Source organism: Balaenoptera musculus, chromosome 1 (genome assembly GCF_009873245.2).
Source record: "Balaenoptera musculus isolate JJ_BM4_2016_0621 chromosome 1, mBalMus1.pri.v3, whole genome shotgun sequence".
Classification (NCBI taxonomy): Eukaryota; Metazoa; Chordata; class Mammalia; order Artiodactyla; family Balaenopteridae; genus Balaenoptera; species Balaenoptera musculus.
Window position 1 is genome coordinate 166,483,974 of NC_045785.1, and position 21,936 is coordinate 166,505,909.

A 21,936-nucleotide genomic window follows, 5' to 3' on the forward strand; every position below is an offset into this window, starting at 1 on the left:
CTGTGAAAAAAAGGCTTATGAAGAATTTTTAATGATGGATATGTTCATAATCTAATGTTAGTGAAAAAGCAAGACATAAATGTAAAATTACATATCTGCAAAGAAAAAAATGAGAAGTATACAGCACTTTTAGTATTATTTCTTTCTGAGTTTTGGAATTGTGGGGTTGTTATTTTCTTTTTGCTTCTCTGTGTTTTCAAAATTTTCTGTAATGAGCATATACTGTATGTTCTTGATTAAGATGGATTATTTGCATCCCAGGATATAGGGAAGATTGCGTGCACTTGGACTTATCTCTTTCTTTTGGAACCCACTGAAAAGAATTTAAAAGAACTGGGAAGGGAAACATTCTCGTTTAACGAAACTAAGGAATAAACACAACCTGGTTTCAGATTCTTTTAAGAATACTTTGCCAGATCGTGGAATTTGGACCAAATTGAAAGAGGGTTTCAAGGGTATTCTCAAGCAGGATGCAGATTCTAAAATGGTTTAAATGGTCTATAATAAACTGACAGAAAAACTTGTATTGGGGAAGGGCAACGTATGCAAAACACTCACTCACACAAATGCACCCTCCACTCCCCGTGTCCTCCTTCCTCCCATTGCAGTTGCATCAGAATTTTGATTGGGTCACCATTTAGTGTTTACACTGGGAGGGTCCTGTAAGTTGTATTCACTGCTGAGCCACATACTATGATTGCTTTTCATGTACAATTTTTACTTATCCGTGGAATTATTGTTGTTTGCTTTGTTCTCTTCTGAAGCCTTTCTGAATCCTATCTTTTCTGTGTGACTTCAGGAAGTTTGTGAACATCTTCCCTTAGGATTCAGTATTTAGAAATTTCACAATAATATGCTTCAGTCTGGATCTATTTTTCATCTGTTCTTCTGGGTGCTTGATTGCTCCCTTTAGTGTGGAAACTTAGAAATCCCCTTTTGGGGAATTAGAAAGTTTTTTCTCTGATAACTTTCCATTTTCTGTTCTTTATGTGGATGCTGGGATTAGTCCTCTTATTTTCTTAAAGTGTCACCTTCACTTTCCTTTTTTTTTTTTCAGTTTTCCTCACTTTCTGGAGAGTTCTTCAACTTTTTTATCCCATTTTTCTATTGAGTTTTCATTTTTGCTGTTACATTTTTTGTATCTGAGCTTTCTGTTATTTATTATCTAGATACAGTATCCTGTTCTTATTTTATGATTGCACTATGTTTTTTCATTGCTCAGAGGAAATTTATTCACTTACTTTTAAAGTTTTCTATTCCTTGATTTGTTCAGTTTACATCTGTGTGTTTGTTTTGGTTGCTACCTTTTAAGTTCAAGGCTTTCTTCAGATATTTGGTAACTCCTTATGGTTTTCTTAGATTTTAACTGGGAGAGTAAAGCTATTTACAAGTTCTGGACTCCAAGGTGAGCCTGTCAGTTCTGAGCTTTACTCTGGGGCGATCTGACTGAGCTGCTCATTTGAAGGAACTTCTGGTGTCAGTATCCTTGGTTCTTTTCTTCCTGGGTGGATCAGATTATCTGTCCAGAGAAGACTTTCAGTCTCCTGTTTGGAAGGTGAAGGAGAGCTGGTGCCAGAATATTCTGGGAGCTGAGGGTGGGAAGAAGGCTGAGGGTCTCAGCGTCCAGTATCGCGTGTTCTTTTATTCTCTCTGTTACCTCTGTAGCCCAACTTGCACCTGTGCCACATTTCCCCCATTTGAGAGACCCTCGGTTTTAGTCTTTAGAGAATAAGGCTCCGGTTTTTGCCAGGACTGGGTAAGAGGAATAGCCAAGCTCTGCAGAATAGGGTTTGGAGGTATCTGTGTTTCTGACTGATTTTTAAGTAGACTTTCAGCCAAGCCTCCTTATTTTAGTCCCAATTCACTCTCACTTCCAAGGATACCTGGTTTCATAGATTCGCAAGTCTTTAGAGGATTCTGAAATTTAAATTGGGTTGGTTTTCAGCTTTGTCCACTGTCCAGTTAAGATTCAGTTTTTTCAGGCCTATTAACTCCATCTGCTTTCTAGCTTCTGAAATTTTACTGCTATTGTCTCTTCTCCTTAGTCTCTTTTTCCTGTTAGGAGCAGTTTTGATGAGGTTTGATCTACCATGTTTACCTGGAAGTTGATAAAACCAGCTTCTTTATGATGGTATATCCTTGGCTTCATTGCCTCGATTTATTTTAAATCACTTTATACTCGATATCCCAATTTTCATATTTTCACCACTGAATAGACATGTAGAAACTAATAGTTAGAAAAATAATATAGTCTACTCTGAAGTGAATTATTGGATTTAGCTGCACATCTCAAAACAAATTAGAATTTGATAGAATAGAGTAAAGAACAAATTAGATCTATTTTTTTTACTATACTAGAAGATACGTGGTATATATTTGTATCTTATAAGATTTCTATTTTTACATTTTTCATAAGTCTCATGACTTACTGATTTGCTAGAGCCACAGTAATATTTTATATCATGCTTATATTCTAGAAATGTGGTATTCACGGACATAAATTCCATACTTCGCTACTTGGCTAGAATTGCAACTACAGCTGGGCTGTATGGCTCTAACCTGTTGGAACATACTGAGGTAAGGAATGAACGTTTTCTTGGGTGTGTTTTATTTTGTTTTGATTTAGGCTTTGGCTCTTTTGTGAACTTCATTTTATTGTTGGCTTATGGACTATTACTCTATTTAAGGATATTAACAGAGTGTTAATCAGAGACCAAGTTAAGGAATTCTCATCTGTTTTTATTTTCAGAAAATAAGTCTTAGCTCCTAAGTTTGCACTTTCAAACCCATACCAGCTGTCCTGTTGGGTCATTTAGTGCTGTATTCCTCTTTCTGGATTCCTAGAATTTCATAGCTGGATGTGACTGCAAAGGTCATCTTATGCTCTTATGCAACTTTCTTACCTTGCAGATGAGGCAGCAGTTCTTGAAAAGTTACAAGGGCCCCGGGTCACACACATTTTCCTTTTTAAGTATATACCTTATTAACTATAGCAGTAGTAGATTAACTTTCAGTACGGCACTTTAGATGCCTTTCTTTTCCCTGTTTGTATTCAGCTCTAACTTTCCTAAATCTTACAAAATTCAGAATACAAAGAATCGTTTCCAAGTATTTACTTCTAAATTCCGCAAGTGGCTGAATCCGTTTGGCTGGGTACTGTCTGTTGCGTTCGGTCAGGCTCGTTATTCCCTCCTGCTTCCAGCTCTCATATTTTCCTTTTTCTTCCCTGAAGTGCCTCTTCACACCCCTAAAAAAAAAAAAAAAAAAAAAAAAAAGAAAACATAGAAAAATAACCATATGTGTTTAAGTGCCAGTTTAGATCCCAGGCAATCACAGTTAAATCCAGGTAGTGGTAAATCCTGTAATTGAGATGAGACAGGCATGGTTCTGACTGAGGTCATTTGTTTGCTTGTTTGTTTAAATCTAAACCCTGGGATGCATTTCTTTTCACAGATTGATCACTGGTTGGAGTTTAGTGCTACAAAATTGTCTTTATGTGATTTGTTTACTTCTGCAATCAACGAACTCAATCATTGCCTGTCTCTGAGAACATACTTAGTTGGAAACTCCTTGAGCTTAGCAGATTTATGTGTTTGGGCCACCCTAAAAGGTATCGGTAATTCTTCTTGAAGAATTTCTATTTTAATTATTTAATATTTTGCTGGATAAGGGGTACACATATTTCTACGTATATGAGCATCAATCTACCTAATGGCAGTCACTTAGGACTTTCTCACAAAGGAATGACCTCCCTGGCGATTTTATTCCTCTCCGGTTACAGGAATCCCCCGTCCTCTGCTGTTGGCCCCATCTGGTGTCAGTATCCAGTATGGAGTATGTATAGTATCTGGTGTCAGTACTCCAGTATGGAATATGGAGGTTGGCCCCATCTTGGTCCTGCAGCTCCTCTCGTGCCTTTGGAGCCGGCCTTGCTCCTCATCCCGTTTATGTCTGCACCTTTCCTGTCTCAGCCATTACTTAACTCCAGTTACTGTTGTTTCTGGTTGCTCAGTACGTGTGTGTGGGGGGCGGGGTGAGCTGGAGTTGTTTCCCTGGGAGGTCACTTTTTCCATCTTCTGTGAGTAGTCAGAATGTGGGATTGAAGAGAGATACAAAGGGGGCTTGAATTCTGTTAGTTTATTTAAACAAAAAAACCCTGCAGCAAATATGCCAAAATGTTTTATCATTCTTTAAATCTGGGTTATGTGAGCATTTAAAAAATTTTTTTAATATACTCTGTACCTTTTTTTTGGGCCACGCCCTGCGGCTTGCAGGATCTTAGTTCCCCGACCAGGGATACTGAACCTGCACCCTTGGCTGTGAAAACATGGAGTCCTAACCACTGGGCCACCAGAGAACTCCCTCTCTGTACTTTTTTTGTGGCTTAACCTTTTCTCCAAATTAAATTAAATTGTTATAATAATAACCAACGTAAAATGAAGGACTTTCCTAGTTAGAACTTTTCATCTGTAGGTTTATGACATTTTGGTCTTTTGATTTTTGAGTTAATATTCATAAAAGGAAGATAATATCTTATGGAGGTAGCTTTGTGATGCTAAAGAATTACGTAAACTTTCCTTCAGTACCATTTTTGATATTACAACTGAAGAAAAGAGCTACTTCTTGATCTTGATTTTTATTTTGTTCTCTAGTTGATCCACTTAAAGCTTTTCCTCAATTATGAAATGTAGCATTGGCCTTCTAGTGGGTGTGTGGCAGTGGTGAGGGCAGGATTTAGGATTCAATCTAGTGAACTGAAATGAAAAAATATTTTAAATTAATTTTTGTGAATTCTTAAAATATGTTGAAGTATTAGAAATCACTTCCATGTGTACCCAGATTTTTAAAATTGCATTATAGAAGCCCAGCTTTAAGCCATCTCATTTACTTAAATTAACCACGACTGGAACTTTGCTTTCGAATTTGCAGATATGTTGAATGGTTTTAAAATTATGTTTGCTAATAGGAAACGCTGCATGGCAGGAACAGCTGGAACAGAGCAAAGCTCCAGTTCATGTAAAACGCTGGTTTGGTTTTCTTGAAGCCCAGCAGGACTTCCAGTCAGTAGGTACCAAGTGGAATGTTTCAACGACCAAAGCTAAAGTGGTAAGCCTTTAAAATTTTTTTTTAATGCTCACATCTTGTCTGCCTGAGATCTTAGATCTGGAAAGAAAATTATGTTCATAGTTTGGTTGTTTTTTTTTTTTTCCCGATCAATTAAAAAGGATCTTCTTGGAAGAATTTGTCATTGTTGAGTCTTGGCTTGCCTTTAACTGCTTGCCTACGTTAAGCCTTAATCTTCATAATTATATTTCTAGATGATTATGATCATCCAGTGTGTGTCCCTTAGGAAATCCAAAGTCCAAGTAACTAAAATTACATTATTTTATAGCTATACCATCTTTTCTTCCTCCCAGATTTTCTATTCTCTGGCTTTTGAACCATTGTGACCTTTGAGTCCTGGGGTTCTGTAGTGCCTTTTTGTTGATTCTGTAGGAAGATGTGACATTGAATACAGTAGAAAAAGGTCCTTTCCCCCAACTAGAGTCACTCTACTTTGATCTGTTTACATATTACAGAGAATATGTTTACATATTTACATATTACAAATTCTACTCCGATGCAGTACAATTTGAAACCTGTCGTCTGCTTGGGTAAAGACACCACAGTCACCTCAGTTGTTCTGAGGAAGTATTCACCACTTTCCACCTCTAACTGGTCAACAAGTTCCATTATTACTTCTTGTATCTATAGATTTGTTTTCTGTCTCCACTGCTGTTGATTTTTATTGAGGCCTCATTACCCCCAGCTTGTTTTAAGACCATAATCTCATCACTGAACTTCCTTTTTTTTTTGGTCTCTTCTTTTTTCTCGTTGAGACTTTGCACTGTACTGGGTATAGTTTTAGAAAATACAGATAAGTAATTCCATACCCCTGAGGATTCCCCATTGCCAGAAACATAAAAGTCAACCTTATAAAGGCCTTCATGTTTTGGACTTAATCGACTGTCAGCGTCTTGCCTACCCACTCAACATTCATTCCTAACATTGCACTGCTCTTGCCTGACTTTGAGTCTTACCTGTGCTGTTATTCCTTTTCTTAGAATGACTGCCCTTGTATACTCTCTATCTGATACATTTGCATTTATTTTTCAAGGTGCAGCTTGGTTCTTGCCTCCTTTTAAGCATTTTCCTGATGACCCTAAATGCTGTTGGTTAACTTCAACTGATTTTGAATCTTCAAGTGCAGGGACAATATTCTAGCCAATTTTTTCTCATAACCATGCTTGGTGCATAGTGGGTACTGAGTAAGTATTTGTTGAATGAATTTATTCTTAAACATTTAACCATGTAACTATTTTTGTTGTTGTTGTTGTTCCGCTTTTCAGGTACCTGAGAAAAAGCAAGATGTTGGGAAATTTGTTGAGCTTCCAGGTGCTGAGATGGGAAAGGTTACCGTCAGATTTCCTCCAGAGGCTAGTGGGTAAGAAAATATAACTTATAATTGGATACATTTAGTGGAAAAGCTTTAAGACAGTTATCAAATACTTTAAAAATCAATAGGTTAATATATAGAAGGAAATAAGTCAGATTTTAATTGTGGGAGTTAAAATTCTAAACATCTTAATAGTTAATTTATAAAAAGTTTGTAGTTTTCGCTTATTAAAGCAATAGGAAAAATAACATTTTTATTTTATTCCAGGCAGAATTTTAATTGTAAATAGAAACACATCCATTAATAGAAAGGCTTAAGTTTTATTTACATTTTGAGATTTTGGGGGTGTCTTTTAGTAAGGGTTTGTATTTGTACCCTGAGTAATCCTTTCAGTTAGCAGAAGAAGTTATGGTAGATGTATTTTAAGTTATTTTTTCCCCAAATAAAGTAAGTGGAGTCCTGAAAAGCCCATTCCTATTCATTTGTTTCCACTATTAGTAGGTTTCAAAACCCTTTTCACTCTTGGCAGCCATAGAAAATAATAATACATGACTAGCTTGTTAGGGAAAAGGACTGCTCTGGCTGGAGCCACCGGCATGGGTCTGCCTGGGTCCTTGCCCAGCATCCCTCAAGGCTGAGGGCAGTCTCTGCCTTTGCACATGTCAGTCTCTGTGACTCAAGCTGGACGAACTTTGTAAAAGAACCCTTCCAGTGATGCTAATATAATTAAATGCCTTTTGTTAAAGCAGTTAGCCTCAGGAACTTAGCCATTGGGAAAGTATTGTGCCATATTTTACACATGAGATGGTTTTTTTCCCCCAAATTTTGTTTAATTTCAGATTTTGTGTTCTATAGCCAAATTCTTACCCATCTGTGATAAATGGAGTATGTAGACAGTAGGAAGTGACAGATAAGGAAACAATTTTATTTTAGCTGTTCTTAATGTAGTTCTTCACAAACTATAAGTGCCATTAACAGCAAACCAGTTTTAGAATTCCACATTTTCTCTCTGCTTTTCTAAGTTTGCCGATTTAGGTGGTGAAGTAAAGGACAGGTAGAAGGAGATGAAAGGGAAATAATGGTTCTGGGAAATACACAGACTGAATCATTAAATGATTGATTGATAGCTGACTAAGTGGAGTCAGTCATAAATAATACTTACTTTACATAGTTTAATCCCCTCAGATATCCTGGGTCCCTACCACCCAGTATTCTGCTCTTGTGTTCTTGGTGTGAGAGGTCATGGTGTTCCGCTGGGTAGTGACTTTAATGGTTTGATAAAAGCTAGTTTTTTAGCCATGGCTGTTTATAGCTATGCCATTTGAACATTTGTCCCTTTGGAGTCTTTTTATATTTTCTGTCACTATCACTTCTTGGAATAGTGAGCTCCTCATATTTATTATTTACTGGATAAAATATGTTTATTTGTTGTGAATTATGTCAGTTTCAGTCCAACAGTTGAATACAGTTTTGGAATTTAGAATATAAGTCAGTGTTCAGGTTTAAAAACATTCATAATTTTGATCATATCTCCTTATACTGCAAAACAAGTCTTCTTTAATTAGTTTTTTAATCATTTTTTTTCCCTGTGTCTTTCATGAAGGCCAGAAGGCTTGAATTTTGCCTTTTATTCGTATTCATAGCTAACACATAGATAGCACCTGTTATGTGCAGGTACTTACCAAGCGCTTTACATGTAGTAACTTGTTTAATCCTGTCAGCCCTGTGAAGAAGGCACTGTTATTCTCTCCAGTTTTCCAAATGGTTTCAGAAACTGATTCATACAACGTTTTAGCAACTTGCCAAATCCAAACCTACGCTGTCTGGCTCTGGAATCTGTATGACTAAAAATTATATGCCTATGTCTGTTTTGTGTGGGAAAAGCCCAATATAGCATCAGTACTAACTAATTCAGCATGGAACATATTTTTCTTCAGCTCTCCTGATGTAGTTGTCTCTTGAGCCAATTATTTTACTTATCTTGGGAATATTTTATAGTCCTGTTAGCTTTTCTGAGGTTTAGAATTGTTAGAATTGCACACATTATTTTAGATTCAGAGATAGTATCTTTAAGTATAATAGTTTGATTTCATCACGCCTCTTAAGGGTAATTCCTGTATGTAAAGCACATTAACTGTCAATTAGTAGGTAGTCAGTGATTATTAGTCTTCTTTTTTCTCTTCTTAACATGTTAATTGGATGTAACACTTTCAGTGAAAACTGCACAAAGTATTTCTGTTTTGTTTTCAGAACTCACAGTCCTTTGTTTTACTTTTAATAAACTTTAAATTTTAGAGTAGTTTTAGATTTATAGGAATATTGCAGGAAAAAAAACAAAAAACCAAAAAGTTCCCTTGTACCTGTACCCAGTTTTCCCTAATGTTAACATCTTACATTACTATGGTACCTTTGTCACAATTAATGAACCAATATTGATATATAGTTATTACCTAAACTCCATACTTTTTTGGATTTCATTAGTTCTTCCCTAATGTCCTTTTTCTCTTCCAGGATCTCATCTGGGATGCAACTTATGGTGCTTTATTTTATGCAGAAAGTTTTGAATAACCCTAAATGCATTGCATTGTACTTGTCTGCATTAGCCTATGCATATAAACGCTTTAAAATTGAATCATTGACCTAGAATGCTGTGTGAATATCTAAAGAAATAGACTGATTTTAGAAATGATATAAAGACATATCATTGTACTTTTCCCTCCCCTCTTGATATCAACTGAGATCAGAGGTGTGCATGAAACTAGGTGACTGTAGAGCAGTGCAACTGTGGCTGCTGTTATTGATGAAAAGTGTATTTTCAACAATAGTGGTTTAGGATATTGCTTTTTACCCACTTCATTGATAGAGGAGGATGTTGATATGTAATAATATTAACAGTGCCTCTGATTTATTTTATTCTATGTAATGGTCAGCTGCCCATAGAACAGAATAGTGTTTTCATAGGTTGTGATCTGTGGAATATTGGTACTGGATGAGACCTTCAAGATCATTCAGTTAAAGTCTTTTCATTTTGGCTTCTGAGAAAACTAAAGCCCAGAGAAGTAAAGTACTTTCTTGTGGCTTTCTAATTCTCATGTGCTCTTTTACTTAATTATCACAGTCACAGTGGCATCCTCAGAGGTGCTTCTGTCTTGTTTGCGATGGACGGGTTCCCAGTTCTCAGTAGCATCTGGTCTTATGAAAGATCCACGGTTGTGTAGCATTGCAAACAGTTTTGGAAGCAGTTTTCCTCTAACTAAATTACCTTTCATTCCTCAGTAAAAAAAAAAAAAAAAAAAAAAAAAAGGAAAATAGAGATTAGCCTTAAGGTTGTAATGTTTGTAAATAACTTATTCCTTTGTGAGATTTTACATATGAAATTGTTTCTTGTGATTATTTCATAAATGTTGTAGTCTTTTTTTCCTTCCTCAGGGGCAGATTTTCTATTACAGTACTTCTTGTTAGCAAATAAAATAAGACTGGAATACCAACTAGAAGGATTTTTGTTTAGTTCTCATCTCCTCAAAAAGGTTAAGTTTAAGTATTTAGTTAAAACATGTTAATGAGTTTCTTTGTAAAATGTTTTTGTTGTAGTTACTTACACATTGGGCATGCAAAAGCTGCTCTTCTGAACCAGCACTACCAGGTTAACTTTAAAGGGAAACTGATCATGAGATTTGATGACACAAATCCTGAAAAAGAAAAGGAAGATTTTGAGAAGGTAATTAAAGGTGTAGTGATGACCCTTTGTCAGTAAAGTTGATTAAAATTAAGAGGGTGACCTGGTACCTTCATGGTATGAAAATAAATTAAGTTTGTTCTCATAGCTGCTTCTTTTGCTCATCTGTATATTCTTTGCCTGAGACCTAAGCCAAGAATTGTTGAGCTCCCATGCCAAAAAACTTCGATTTATTCTTTTCCTCCTCAGCTGTTGTAGAATTTACTTAAGTGTTACATTTTCCTACAAGTATCACTTTCTTAAATGAATTGGTCACTAGAGGCAGGTTTCCTTTTTGTCATATAATTTTATGAATGAAACGAACACTAAGTAGGTATTGGAAAATGTGAAGGTTTCCTAGCCTCTTATATCATCTGTTCAGAAGCACTGTAATATATTCAAAGAGAGGGCAAATAATTGTCAGCATGACCAATAATAATCAGCTTTTCCAGAATAAATGGAAAGCACCATGAGATCAGCTTTCTCAGCTGAAAATTTGGAGGCTAGTATAATGAATATCTCTCTCTTTTTTTTTTTTTTTCTTTTCTGATCTAATATCATACAACTTCCACAGCCATTTCCAGGCTCTGTAAGACTGATGGTGTATTATTACATTTGCCCAAATGCAGTGTCAAGGATTGAAAATACACAAGAAAATGCAAAAGATCAACAGATGGTTATTTTGGGTTCTTATTGCAGGTTATCTTGGAAGATGTTGCAATGTTGCATATCAAACCAGATCAATTCACTTACACCTCGGATCATTTTGCAACTATAATGAAATATGCAGAGAAGCTAATTCAGGAAGGGAAGGCTTATGTGGATGATACTCCTGCTGAGCAGATGAAAGCAGAACGTGAGCAGAGGATAGAATCCAAACACAGAAAAAACTGTAAGGCACACTTAGTGTTTTATATTTTAATCGATATTCTTCTTGTATTCTGCTTCTTCAGTAGAAAATGATTTCTGTGAAAGATGCTGGTTTGAAACACATTTGGAAATATGTTTCATATGTTAGTTCATCTCTGAGAAATCTTTTCTCTTTCTCTATCATCGTTACATTGTTATTACTTGGTTAGCATGCGTGTGCCCTCAGCACCTCACTTGTTACCTGTAGTCTTTTGCATTGCATTCACTCCATGTGATTTCGTCTTCAACTTTTTGTAGTTCTCTCAATTTAAATACTGAGCCTTTCTGATTAGAATGTTTGATGAGAATGTTAGCCATACCCAAATCTTCCTGTCAGCGTGTGAGTAAATGTGAATATAATATGTAAGCTTGATGCTACCCAATGTCTGAAATATCACTTAACAAAAAAGCATATCTTTGTTATTACTTGTTCCTGAGCTCTGAATCTGGCTATTTTTATTCTGTGATTATGTTCCAGAACTTCCACACTACTATTCTTAAATCTTTTTTTTTTTTTTAAGTTTTTTTAATCTTATTATCCAGCCTTTTTTTAATATACATATATATATTTTAAATTAATTTATTTATTTTTGGCTGTGTTGGGTCTTCGTTGCTGCACACGGGCTTTCTCTAGTTGTGGTGAGTGGGGGCTACTCTTCATTGTGGTGCACGTGCTTCTCATTGAGGTGGCTTCTCTTGTTGCAGAGCACAGACTCTAGGCGTGCGGGCTCAGTAGTTGTGGCTCATGGGCTCTAGAGCGCAGGCTCAGTAGCTCTGGTGCACAGGCTGAGTTGCTCCGCGGCATGTGGCATCTTCCTGGACCAGGGCTCGAACCCGTGTCCCCTGCATTGGCAGGCGGATTCTTAACCAGTGCTCCACCAGGGAAGCACTATACTTAAATCTTGAGTGTCACATTTGGGAAGTGTAGTAAATTCAAAATGTTATGGAAGTCTGTCTTTTTTTTTTTTTTTTACCCCCTTTTAAATGTTTCTCTACATTTTCAGAGATAGTTAACAACTGGACTTTTAGACCTAACCTGATTCTTTGAGAACAGGTAAAGTGTCCGTCGTATATTCAGTAGTTTCCACAGAGAATCATTGTTTAACAGTTCTTTCTTATTCATATGGGGCAGGTACCTACCTGACATAAGTAGGACCGTAGTCAGTGGGGATATAGAGTTTTTTCCCTGGGATAAACTTGTATCACTGTTTCTATCATCTCTCATTTTTTGGGATCCAAGAGTATCCTGCTTTCCGCTGGAATGACTGAAGGTGCTTTTGGGGAGCCAAGGGGCTCAGGCTCTCAGCCAGAGATATGTTCTTTAGATGGGCATGTGCTGCAGCACCAATGCCTGGGCTGGGTCAGACCGGTCTGTCCATTGGGTATGAGGTGGCAAAGGAACAGAATGCTTCTGCTTCAAACACCCAGTGTTAAATTGGAGGGGGCGACTGACTGGCCAGTTGTGCCATGATGGGAACATGGAAAACACTGGCAGAGAGAAGCCTTCAGGCCTTAGACATCATCTCTTACCCTTCATCGGTGCTACATCAGTGGAATGTATTGACTTCTAAAACATATACAGAGTACGTTTCCTAAGTGTTCTGTGGAATTTCTTCATTAAAAAAACAATGCATTTACTCTTGGTATCAGATATTGGAACTATTACGGTACTTTTAAACTAGTGGGGTGTGCTTATAAAATCAGAATGTGAAAATTTGTGTCAAATTATAAGGCTGTTAAAATAATTTGAATTCAACCAGATTAGTAATACATTAGATAAACTATAGTGTAACTATCATTTTATAGCTGTTGAGAAGAATCTACAAATGTGGGAAGAAATGAAAAAAGGAAGCCAGTTTGGTCAGTCCTGCTGTTTGCGAGCAAAAATTGACATGAGTAGTAACAATGGGTGCATGAGGGACCCAACGCTTTATCGCTGCAAAATTCAACCACACCCAAGAACTGGAAATAAATACAAGTAGGTGTATTTCATTCATTATGCTCGGTAGCTTACTATGCTTTTGCTTTGATGCTTCTGTAAACATGGAGTAGGGAGTAGCTGCAGAATAGTCAAGAGATCTGGATCTTTGTTCATTCATGGCCTTCGGTAAAGCATGTAGCCTCTCGTTACTTACCTATCAATTAAGGTTATACTAGGTTATGTCTAAGATCATTTCCATCTATAGAAGTCCTTGAGTCTGCCTAAAGTTGCATTTTATGTATTGATCAGGTATACTGTGGTGTGTTTCTTTAGATGAAGATACTTCTTTTCCTATTATAAACTTTGATTCTGCTAGACATAAGTTTATTCGTAAACATGATAGAAGATTTAAAGAAATATGAAAAAGAAAGTATCGTGTTTTTTCTAATTTTGGTTAGTTTTCTGTGTGGTTTTCAGGTTAATAGATTTTTTTTTCTTTAAATCGCCCCCACCTGGCCATTAATTTATAAAGTAACCGTAGAATATATTTTCTTATACTTTGAAGAAGCCTACTACATACAAATGCTGAATTGTAACTTCTGAAGAGATTGGTGAATGTAAATGATTTCCTGAGTAGCTAATGTAACTTTCTTTAAGCTTGTGGGTACAGGTATGTGTATCTGTATCTGGACAAACACTTCATGTGTGTATATATATGTCCTTCATTTTTAACAGGACAATTGCTCCTTGTTTACTAAGCAGATACTTTGAATACATTTGGAAAAGTGAATTTGGGTACACATTTTCAGTATCAAATAATTGCAAAGCATAGTGCAGTAGCATCTTAGTGAAGTTGTATCTTAAAAATTAGAAGGCATAATGCAATAATATATTTTTAAAAATTCAAATGGAAACTGTGGATGTGTTGTGTATATTATTTTAGACAGAAATTGTTTTTAAGACTATTCCATCCTAAATGGAATTTTAATCAACCTAATAATTTTCTTCTCTTTTACTTGTCAGAGAAGGAAACATTCTATTCTTGAATGCATTTACTTATGAAAGTATTAAACCTAGAGATTTACTTGAGTGTGGGATTATTTAAGATATTGAAAAGCTAAATTCCCTTGAAATTATTATTGCTTCTTACCATGATATACATTGGCCATTACAGAAATGTGATTATAGAATTCACTGCGCCAGTATCCCATTGTCTGTTAAATTGCATATTTGCTTTTTTGTTTGCGTATTGAGTGGGTAATTGATTCATTGTCCTCAAAGTCTGATTAAAAAAAATGTTTTGGTGTACTTTGAGTATTATGAGTCATAACACCTGTTGGTTTTTAAGGAATTCTTACCTTGTAAAGAATTATGTTTTAAATTAGTACTGCTGCTTATAATGCCTAATCTAAGGTGAAAAGGGTAAAATCCTTCATTGATTTTCTACATATTCACTTTTTTTCCTAGTGTTTATCCGACATATGATTTTGCCTGCCCCATAGTTGACAGCATTGAAGGTGTTACACATGCCCTGAGAACAACAGAATACCATGACAGAGATGAACAGTTTTACTGGATTATTGAAGCTTTAGGCATAAGAAAACCATACATTTGGGAATATAGTCGGCTAAATCTCAACAACACAGTGCTATCCAAAAGAAAGCTCACATGGTTTGTCAATGAAGGACTAGTAGATGGATGGTATGTTTGCTGTTATCTAGAATTTTGAGAGGAAGTCAGGACATGGTATATCACTAAGTTTTAAACTGCTTTGAGGGTTGGGGAGGATGAATGGGAGGGGTTGAAATGGATAGGGCTATAGGGTTTCTGTTCCTTGTCTTTATTGTATCCAGGTTCTCAGGTACTGCTCTCTTTTGCTTTAATGCAGCAAACATGGAGTGCCCATGTTTGAGCACAAAGATGGAGTCCATGTTTGGGACTAGAAAAAGTTTGAAAATCTCTGTAGCACATTAATAACCTATATGGGATTTCCATGAGAACAATGAGTATAAAAACTAAAATCATCTTAGAGGCATGTATCCATGTAAATGAAACCTGTTCAGTTGGGTTACCATACTTATAAGCCTAAGAATGTTTTTTTTTACCTGAATTAACACGAACGTGTGTATTAGTTTTTATTAGCATCATGTAATAGTGACACATATTAAGTATATATTGAATAATATGTAATTTTAGACTGTTTTACTGTGGAGCTGAATTTGATAAAGGGGAAGTTTACCTTGGGCCGCATACAAAGGATGTTATTGCAAACTTACTGAAGTTTGCAGATCTCTGCAGAATATTAATAACCAACATGCATATTTTTTACAACCCAAAAGGCTTTATAAAGTGTATTTGTACATGAATGAGAGGCTAACCATCTCTTATCTGTGTCTCATGGTCATATGTAGAATAGGGACCTTGTATGTTTGTTAAATAAAAAGCAAATAAAAATGTTGTAATGCATATGTTTTCTGTATTTGAAGATGTCACCTTTGTCTTTTTTCAAATGTACTTTTACTGTTTCCAGTAGTGCGTTTATTTTACTGAGTAATTTTTGACTAGTAAGCAGCTTTCTTCTTCCATGAACTTGGGCTCAATGGTATTATGATCTGCCTAATTATTATAACCAGCTCTTAGTCCAAATATTTAGCAAATGGAATATAATGTTATGCAGTAAGGTATATTGTACTCTCTGCACCTACACGTTAGAAAAGTCTCCTTGGTTCTTAAAACTTGCCGTATTTCCCAGGGATGACCCACGATTTCCTACGGTTCGCGGTGTGCTGAGAAGAGGGATGACAGTTGAAGGACTGAAACAGTTTATTGCTGCTCAGGTGAGTTATAGTTTCTTTTCCAGCTTCTCTGTTTGGATTTTTAAGTATCTAATAATATCCTTTTAGTCTTTATTATTCCTGTTGTTCTTTCTGTTCTTTGCTTGTTGCTTATAATGCAAGGGCAGAGTGTTTTTGAAAAAAACACTGTTATAATAGTGGAAAATTGAGAATGTCCTAAACTATGCTAGGGTTGGACAAAGGCAGCTGTGGTGTTTTTACCCAGTGAAACATGTGACTCTAACAGTTATGACTCTAACTGCTCAGGGTAACGAGATTAGTGTGTACATACTAAGTTTTATATTCCAGTGGAAGTAAACTTGTAAGTATTGATTGGGTTTATTTTCTAGCATGCTTAACTTAAAGAAAATATTCTGGTTAATACTTCTTGCCCTTTAAACTGTTCTATTATTGTTTTTCTAGGGTTCTTCACGTTCAGTTGTGAACATGGAATGGGACAAAATTTGGGCATTTAACAAAAAGGTACATGTTTTGACTCCTGGTCCTCTTTTTTTCATGCCTAACTCCTAAGTAATAGATTACATGTAGAATTCATTAGTGTGCTCATGGTAGAGAAAATTTTGTGAAGAATATTACAGTTTTACAGATTTTTCAGGAAAATGGAATGTTTTACTTTTTTAAACATATAAAGTGCATTAAGCCTATAAACTATACCAAACAAGAGCAATGATTAAAACAAACTTGGAGTTACGGGGAATGGTAACAGTTTTTTCCTTAAATCTTTTTTGAACACTTTGCATTTCATTTTTCTGCTTTCAAGCTGCGAGCTCTCTGTAAGAAGGTATTACTTAATGCTTTTATTTGCCTTACTTAGCACATAGCTTTTAGCATATTACATGTTATAACCTGAGATGTTATACAGCTTTGAAGCACAATCACATTTATATGAGACTTGCTTATACAGACCCACTGAAATGCATTATTCCTAGTTTAAAAAAACATGTCCTCTAGTTTTCTTAGTGGCAAAGGGAAGATTTGGCTAACTCCATTCTACTGTTCCCTTGTTTACTGAGAGGACATAGAGTTTTAAAGTCACAGATTTCATTGAATTGTATTGAAGGTTCGTTAATTATGATCCCTGTGTCTTATTGAATCTAGCTTAAAAAAAAAAAAAGTTGTGTCTTAAATAAAAGTCAAATGAGGAATACTGCATATTGACATTGTTAATTGGAAGCAGATGCTTAGACACTATAATAAGGCAAATCATTAAAGTGCCATGTTTTAAACTATGGTTTCTGTGATTGTGTTCTGTAAATTCTTTTTCTTTGTATTGCTGCTTGATTGTGCTGATGCCTTGCCTCAAAAAATAGTTGCTTGTCTCGCATGTGTCTTGAATTTATTTTATTTAGTCTTTTGTGTTTAGTCAGTTTTTGGATACATAATGGAATTATTAATTGGTTCGCTCTGTTGCTGCAGTTACTAATAAATACATTCAAAACTTATAGGCAGAGTTAACATTGGAATACTTTTCATTAATAATCCATGTACATTTAGTTCAAATATAAGAAATACATTTCACTACAGGCCGATAATTCTATAGTGTCTGTTAAATGAACAGCATATTCCCCTGTCTTCTTTCCTTCCATTTTCTCTCCCTAGATAAATCACTTTCAGCTCTTTTAGATAATTGTTTTGGTATTTATTGCCCATATCTCTAAATGAGATGTGTGTGTTGCTTCTTCTTGATTTTCTGTTTGTTTGTTTGTTTTAGGCATCATCAGTTTAATTTCCACAAGGGAAGATGAGGATTTAGGTCTCCTATTTTTTCTCATAACTCGTTGGCTTTCTTGTGGCTAATTGTTTTGTTTTGTTTCCCTCATTTGTTTAATTTTCTAATTCCATCTCAGACTCTGCGCAAGTTGTCTAAATTTCCTGCCAAAATGTTCTCGTGCCTCAGGTATCTCAGTTTCACCTTAGAGACATCTCTGCCGGGGCCTTCGTGCTGCTCACATCTGATCTAGAGGAGAGGCCTGTTAACTTCTGAAGCACAGCTGTCTTCCCAGGTCAATCTTCCTCATCATCCTGGGAATTCCCTTAGCTTTTCTTCTGTGATGGATCATCTGGTTCTTGGATCTTCCTTCTCTTTTTATTGCCTTCTTGCTTTGCTGTACTGTATCCTCTGGTAACTCCCTGAGAAGGGGAGCATGGGATGAAGATTTTTGAGACCTTTATATGAACAGCTTCTTCACTTTGAAATTTCTCAATGATGTGCCTTGGGGTGGGTCTGTTTTCATTCATATCCATTGGAAGAACATGTGGCTTCCAGACTGGAAGCTCATTCCGTCAGTTCTGGGAAATTTTCCTGAGTTCCTTCTGTTTCTTTGTTGTTTTCTCCACTATGTTGTCTTTCTCCTCTGTGGAACGTTTCTTGAGCACATGTTGGCTTTCCTGGACTGTTGCTCTAATTTTGTTTTCTCTCTTATTTTCCATCTCATCTTTTGGCTCTACTTTCTGGTAGATGTACTCAGCCCTATCTTCTCAACTTTTGTTGAGTTTTTCATTTATGCTGTCGTATTTCTAAGATTTCTCGTTTGTGCTTTGAATTTTCAGAATAACTTCCTGTTCTGTTTCATGGTTACAATATAATCAATGGTATTTTTTCTTATGTCTTTCCTCCAGGTTTATTTTGTTTTTTCTTTGGTATTAAAGGCATTTCTTAGACGTCTGGTGAGCCTTGGTTATCTGCTCATCTTTAACACAGGGGACTGAGAGAGGGATTGGAAGCCCTGAGAAAAAGATTGGGCTTGTCAGCTGTGCCTCACTGTAAGATGGTCTGGCTGGGCCGGTTAGTTGAAAAGCCTCGACGTCAGTAACCTTACATCTCATCTCTTGGACTAGGCAGTTTTTCCAGAGGAGTTTCTTTCAATTAAGTTGCCAGAAGTGTGAAGGCCTGACTGCCAGGGCTTTGGAACTGACTGGGGAAAACTCTGGGGACTTGACCTCTAATATCATACATTTTCTTAATACCCTTGTCTCAGTGCAGAACCCTCAGCTTCAGAAGAAGAGTCTCTGGACCTTTTGGAGTAATTTAAAACCACTGATCCAGAGATTTTGAGAATTGTACAATTTTAGAACTGAAAAAGACTTTAAAATCTTTTAATCCAAGGTTTCCAAAACTTGTCTGCTCCTAACCATCCTGTGGAATGCTTGTTTAAAAATGGATTTCCAGGGCTTCCCTGGTGGCGCAGTGGTTGAGAGTCTGCCTGCCAATGCAGGGGACACGGGTTCGAGCCCTGGTCTGGGAAGATCCCACATGCCACGGAGCAACTAGGCCCGTGAGCCACAATTACTGAGCTTGCGCGTCTGGAGCCTGTGCTCCGCAACAAGAGAGGCCGCGATAGTGAGAGGCCCGCGCACCGCGATGAAGAGTGGCCCCCGCTTGCCACAACTAGAGAAAGCCCTCGCACAGAAACGAAGACCCAACACAGCCATAAATAAATAAATAAATAAATAAAATTTAAAAACTGCTTTCAAGATCTATTAAAAAAAAAAAATGGATTTCCAGACTTAACTTCAGACATTAGAGTCACAGTCAGGGTTAAGTGGCATGAGACTCTGCGCAGGCCAGCGCCCTAAGGGGTCATTGCAATCCGTCAAGTGTGAGAAACAGCTTTCTACTCTGTCAGTTGAGGAAGCTGAGCTGCAGTGAACTGAAGTCAGTTTCTCAGGTTGGATCATCTAGTTTTGGCTTCTTTAAAAGAAGAAATTGTATCTTACTGGCTTAAATACTAAACTGAGTAGTCACAAATTAAACCTGTGATCATTCTAACCCAGTAGAAGCTGAAAGAAGGAACCGTTAACCAGTAAGAATGACTTTTTTTATTTTTTAACTTTTGGGTTTATTTATTATTTATTTATGGCTGTGTTGGGTCTTCGTTTCTGTGCGAGGGCTTTCTCTAGTTGCGGCGAGCGGGGGCCACTCTTCATCGCGGTGCGCGGGCCTCTCACTGTGGCGGCCTCTCTTGTTGCGGAGCACAGGCTCCAGAAGCGCAGGCTCAGTAGTTGTGGCTCACGGGCCCAGTTGCTTCGCGGCATCTGGGATCTTCCCAGACCAGGGCTCGAACCCGTGTCCCCTGCATTGGCAGGCAGACTCTCAACCACTGCGCCACCAGGGAAGCCCAAGAATGACTTTTAAACCTCAAGGAAGGAAAGAATGAAATAGTAAGTTTAGAGGGAGGCTGGTGCTTATTTAGTACTGGCATGAAATATAAGCAGGTAGGGAGTAGCAATCAAGGGGAAGTTAGATGGCTTTTCAGACTTTTCTGACTGACCCTCTGAGCATGGTTTCTTCTCTAAGTTCACTCAGAATTTCTGAAAAATACTCTCAAAGCAAACAACAACAACAAAATACCAGCCAAACAATAGCAACAACAAAAACCCACTATAAACCAAAAGACACAGCCAAGTTTAATTATCCGTACCACTATCTCCTGCATCCTTCTAATGGGAAAAAAATGACTTTTATTACTTTACTTAGCTATTGGACTCCACACTTGCTTCTATCTACGTTTTTCTTCCAAATGCTTTATTTAGTATCTAAATACTGCTGTTGTGATTGGTCATCATGGGTAATTTTAAATTGAATAGTGAAATGAGAAAGATACATCGGATCCAGAAGGGGTGCTGCTTCTGTTTTGGAAGTAGAGTAGGTTAGAATGTAATGAGTACTACCATTCACTCAGTTAACCTGTAAATATGTGTTGATTACCTGCATGTGCCAGGCCCTTGGGAACACAGTGGTCCCTATATACGTGTGTATATATACAGCATGCAGACCAGTAGAAATACTTGTTTACTTTTAATCTATAGAATTGCCTTATTATAGTGACCTAATGCTGTTCTGCTTTTGATGGTGGTGTGTTGCCTAACACTGCTTATAGAAAATGATACTAAAACACATATATCTATATTCCTTCAAAACAGTCTTCTCCAACAGTACAAAATGAAGTATCACATTTACCTGTAGGATTGTTACATAACCCCACAGGATAATTTTTCTTTCTAATATCAGAGTTAAAAATTACTTTCAAAATATTTCTAATATTATGCTTTAACTATTGGTTTCTTTTCGCTTGTCAGTAGTTATTCTTGGAAAGGAACTCTAAATCCTTCGTGCAGTCTTTGTTTATGATTGTTTTTCTTTTTTCTACTTGACAGCTAAATGTTAGAGAAGAGTTAGCTGGTAAACCAAAAAATTAGTAAATGCAGTAACAAAGAATGCCAGTTGTTATTCCTGTGCTATTACTTATTTTATTGATGAAGTTCTAAAAAATATCTGAATGTTTTAACACAAGAATGCCTTTGTTGCAGGTTATTGACCCGGTGGCTCCACGATACGTCGCGTTACTGAAGAAAGAGGTGATCCCAGTGAACATCCCCGAGGCCCAGGAGGAGATGAAAGAAGTAGCCAAACACCCAAAGGTCACCCTCCAGTTTCACCAATGTTGTTCTGTCTGTTAAAGGAGCAGGATAATCAAAGGGAAAAATGTGCTTTGGTGGCAATAGCATGATTGGGGATCATTTTTTTTTTTTTTTTTTAATAAATTTATTTATTTATTTATTTATATTATTTTTGGCTGTGTTGGGTGTTTGGTGCTGTGTGCGGGGTTTCTCTAGTTGCAGAGAGCTGGGGCTACTCTTTGTTGCGGTGCGCGGGCTTCTCATTGTCGTGGCTTCTCTTGTTGCGGAGCACGGACTCTAGGCACGCAGGCTTCAGTAGCTGTGGCACGTGGGCTCCGTAGTTGTGGCTTGCGGGCTCTAGAGCGCAGGCTCAGTAGTTGTGGCACATGGGCTTAGCTGCTCCGCAGCATGTGGGATCTTCCCAGGCCAGGGCTGGAACCTGTGTCCCTTGCATTGGCAGGCGGATTCCTAACCACTGCGCCACCAGGGAAGCCCCTGGGGATCATTTTTGATCCAGCATTATTTGTCAGGATTTCATACTAATTTAAAAAAAAATTTTTTTTCAATTTTTTTATACAGTTTTTAAAGGTTACTTTCTGTTTACAGTTATTACAAAATATTGGCTATATTCTCCGTGTTGTACATCCTTGAGCTTATCTTACACCCATTTGTTGTACCTCCCACCCCCTCACCCCTATAT

The 21,936-nt window shown here is 37.0% G+C and overlaps 1 protein-coding gene across 2 annotated transcripts in view; it reads left to right on the forward strand.

Annotated features, from left to right (window-relative positions):
* Positions 1 to 21,936, forward strand: part of EPRS1 (glutamyl-prolyl-tRNA synthetase 1) — a 67,965-nt gene that overhangs the window by 4,356 nt on the left and 41,673 nt on the right. Inside the window, exons 3-14 of one of the 2 annotated variants that reach the window (XM_036841345.1) lie at positions 2,478 to 2,577; positions 3,454 to 3,610; positions 4,967 to 5,106; positions 6,390 to 6,484; positions 10,028 to 10,154; positions 10,851 to 11,043; positions 12,867 to 13,038; positions 14,449 to 14,682; positions 15,734 to 15,818; positions 16,239 to 16,298; positions 16,597 to 16,617; positions 21,147 to 21,257. In XM_036841345.1, coding sequence (XP_036697240.1) covers positions 2,478 to 2,577; positions 3,454 to 3,610; positions 4,967 to 5,106; positions 6,390 to 6,484; positions 10,028 to 10,154; positions 10,851 to 11,043; positions 12,867 to 13,038; positions 14,449 to 14,682; positions 15,734 to 15,818; positions 16,239 to 16,298; positions 16,597 to 16,617; positions 21,147 to 21,257 — 1,495 coding nt within the window. The remainder of the gene's footprint in view (positions 1 to 2,477; positions 2,578 to 3,453; positions 3,611 to 4,966; positions 5,107 to 6,389; positions 6,485 to 10,027; positions 10,155 to 10,850; positions 11,044 to 12,866; positions 13,039 to 14,448; positions 14,683 to 15,733; positions 15,819 to 16,238; positions 16,299 to 16,596; positions 16,618 to 21,146; positions 21,258 to 21,936) is intronic. The other variant, XM_036841356.1, reaches the window with a different exon arrangement.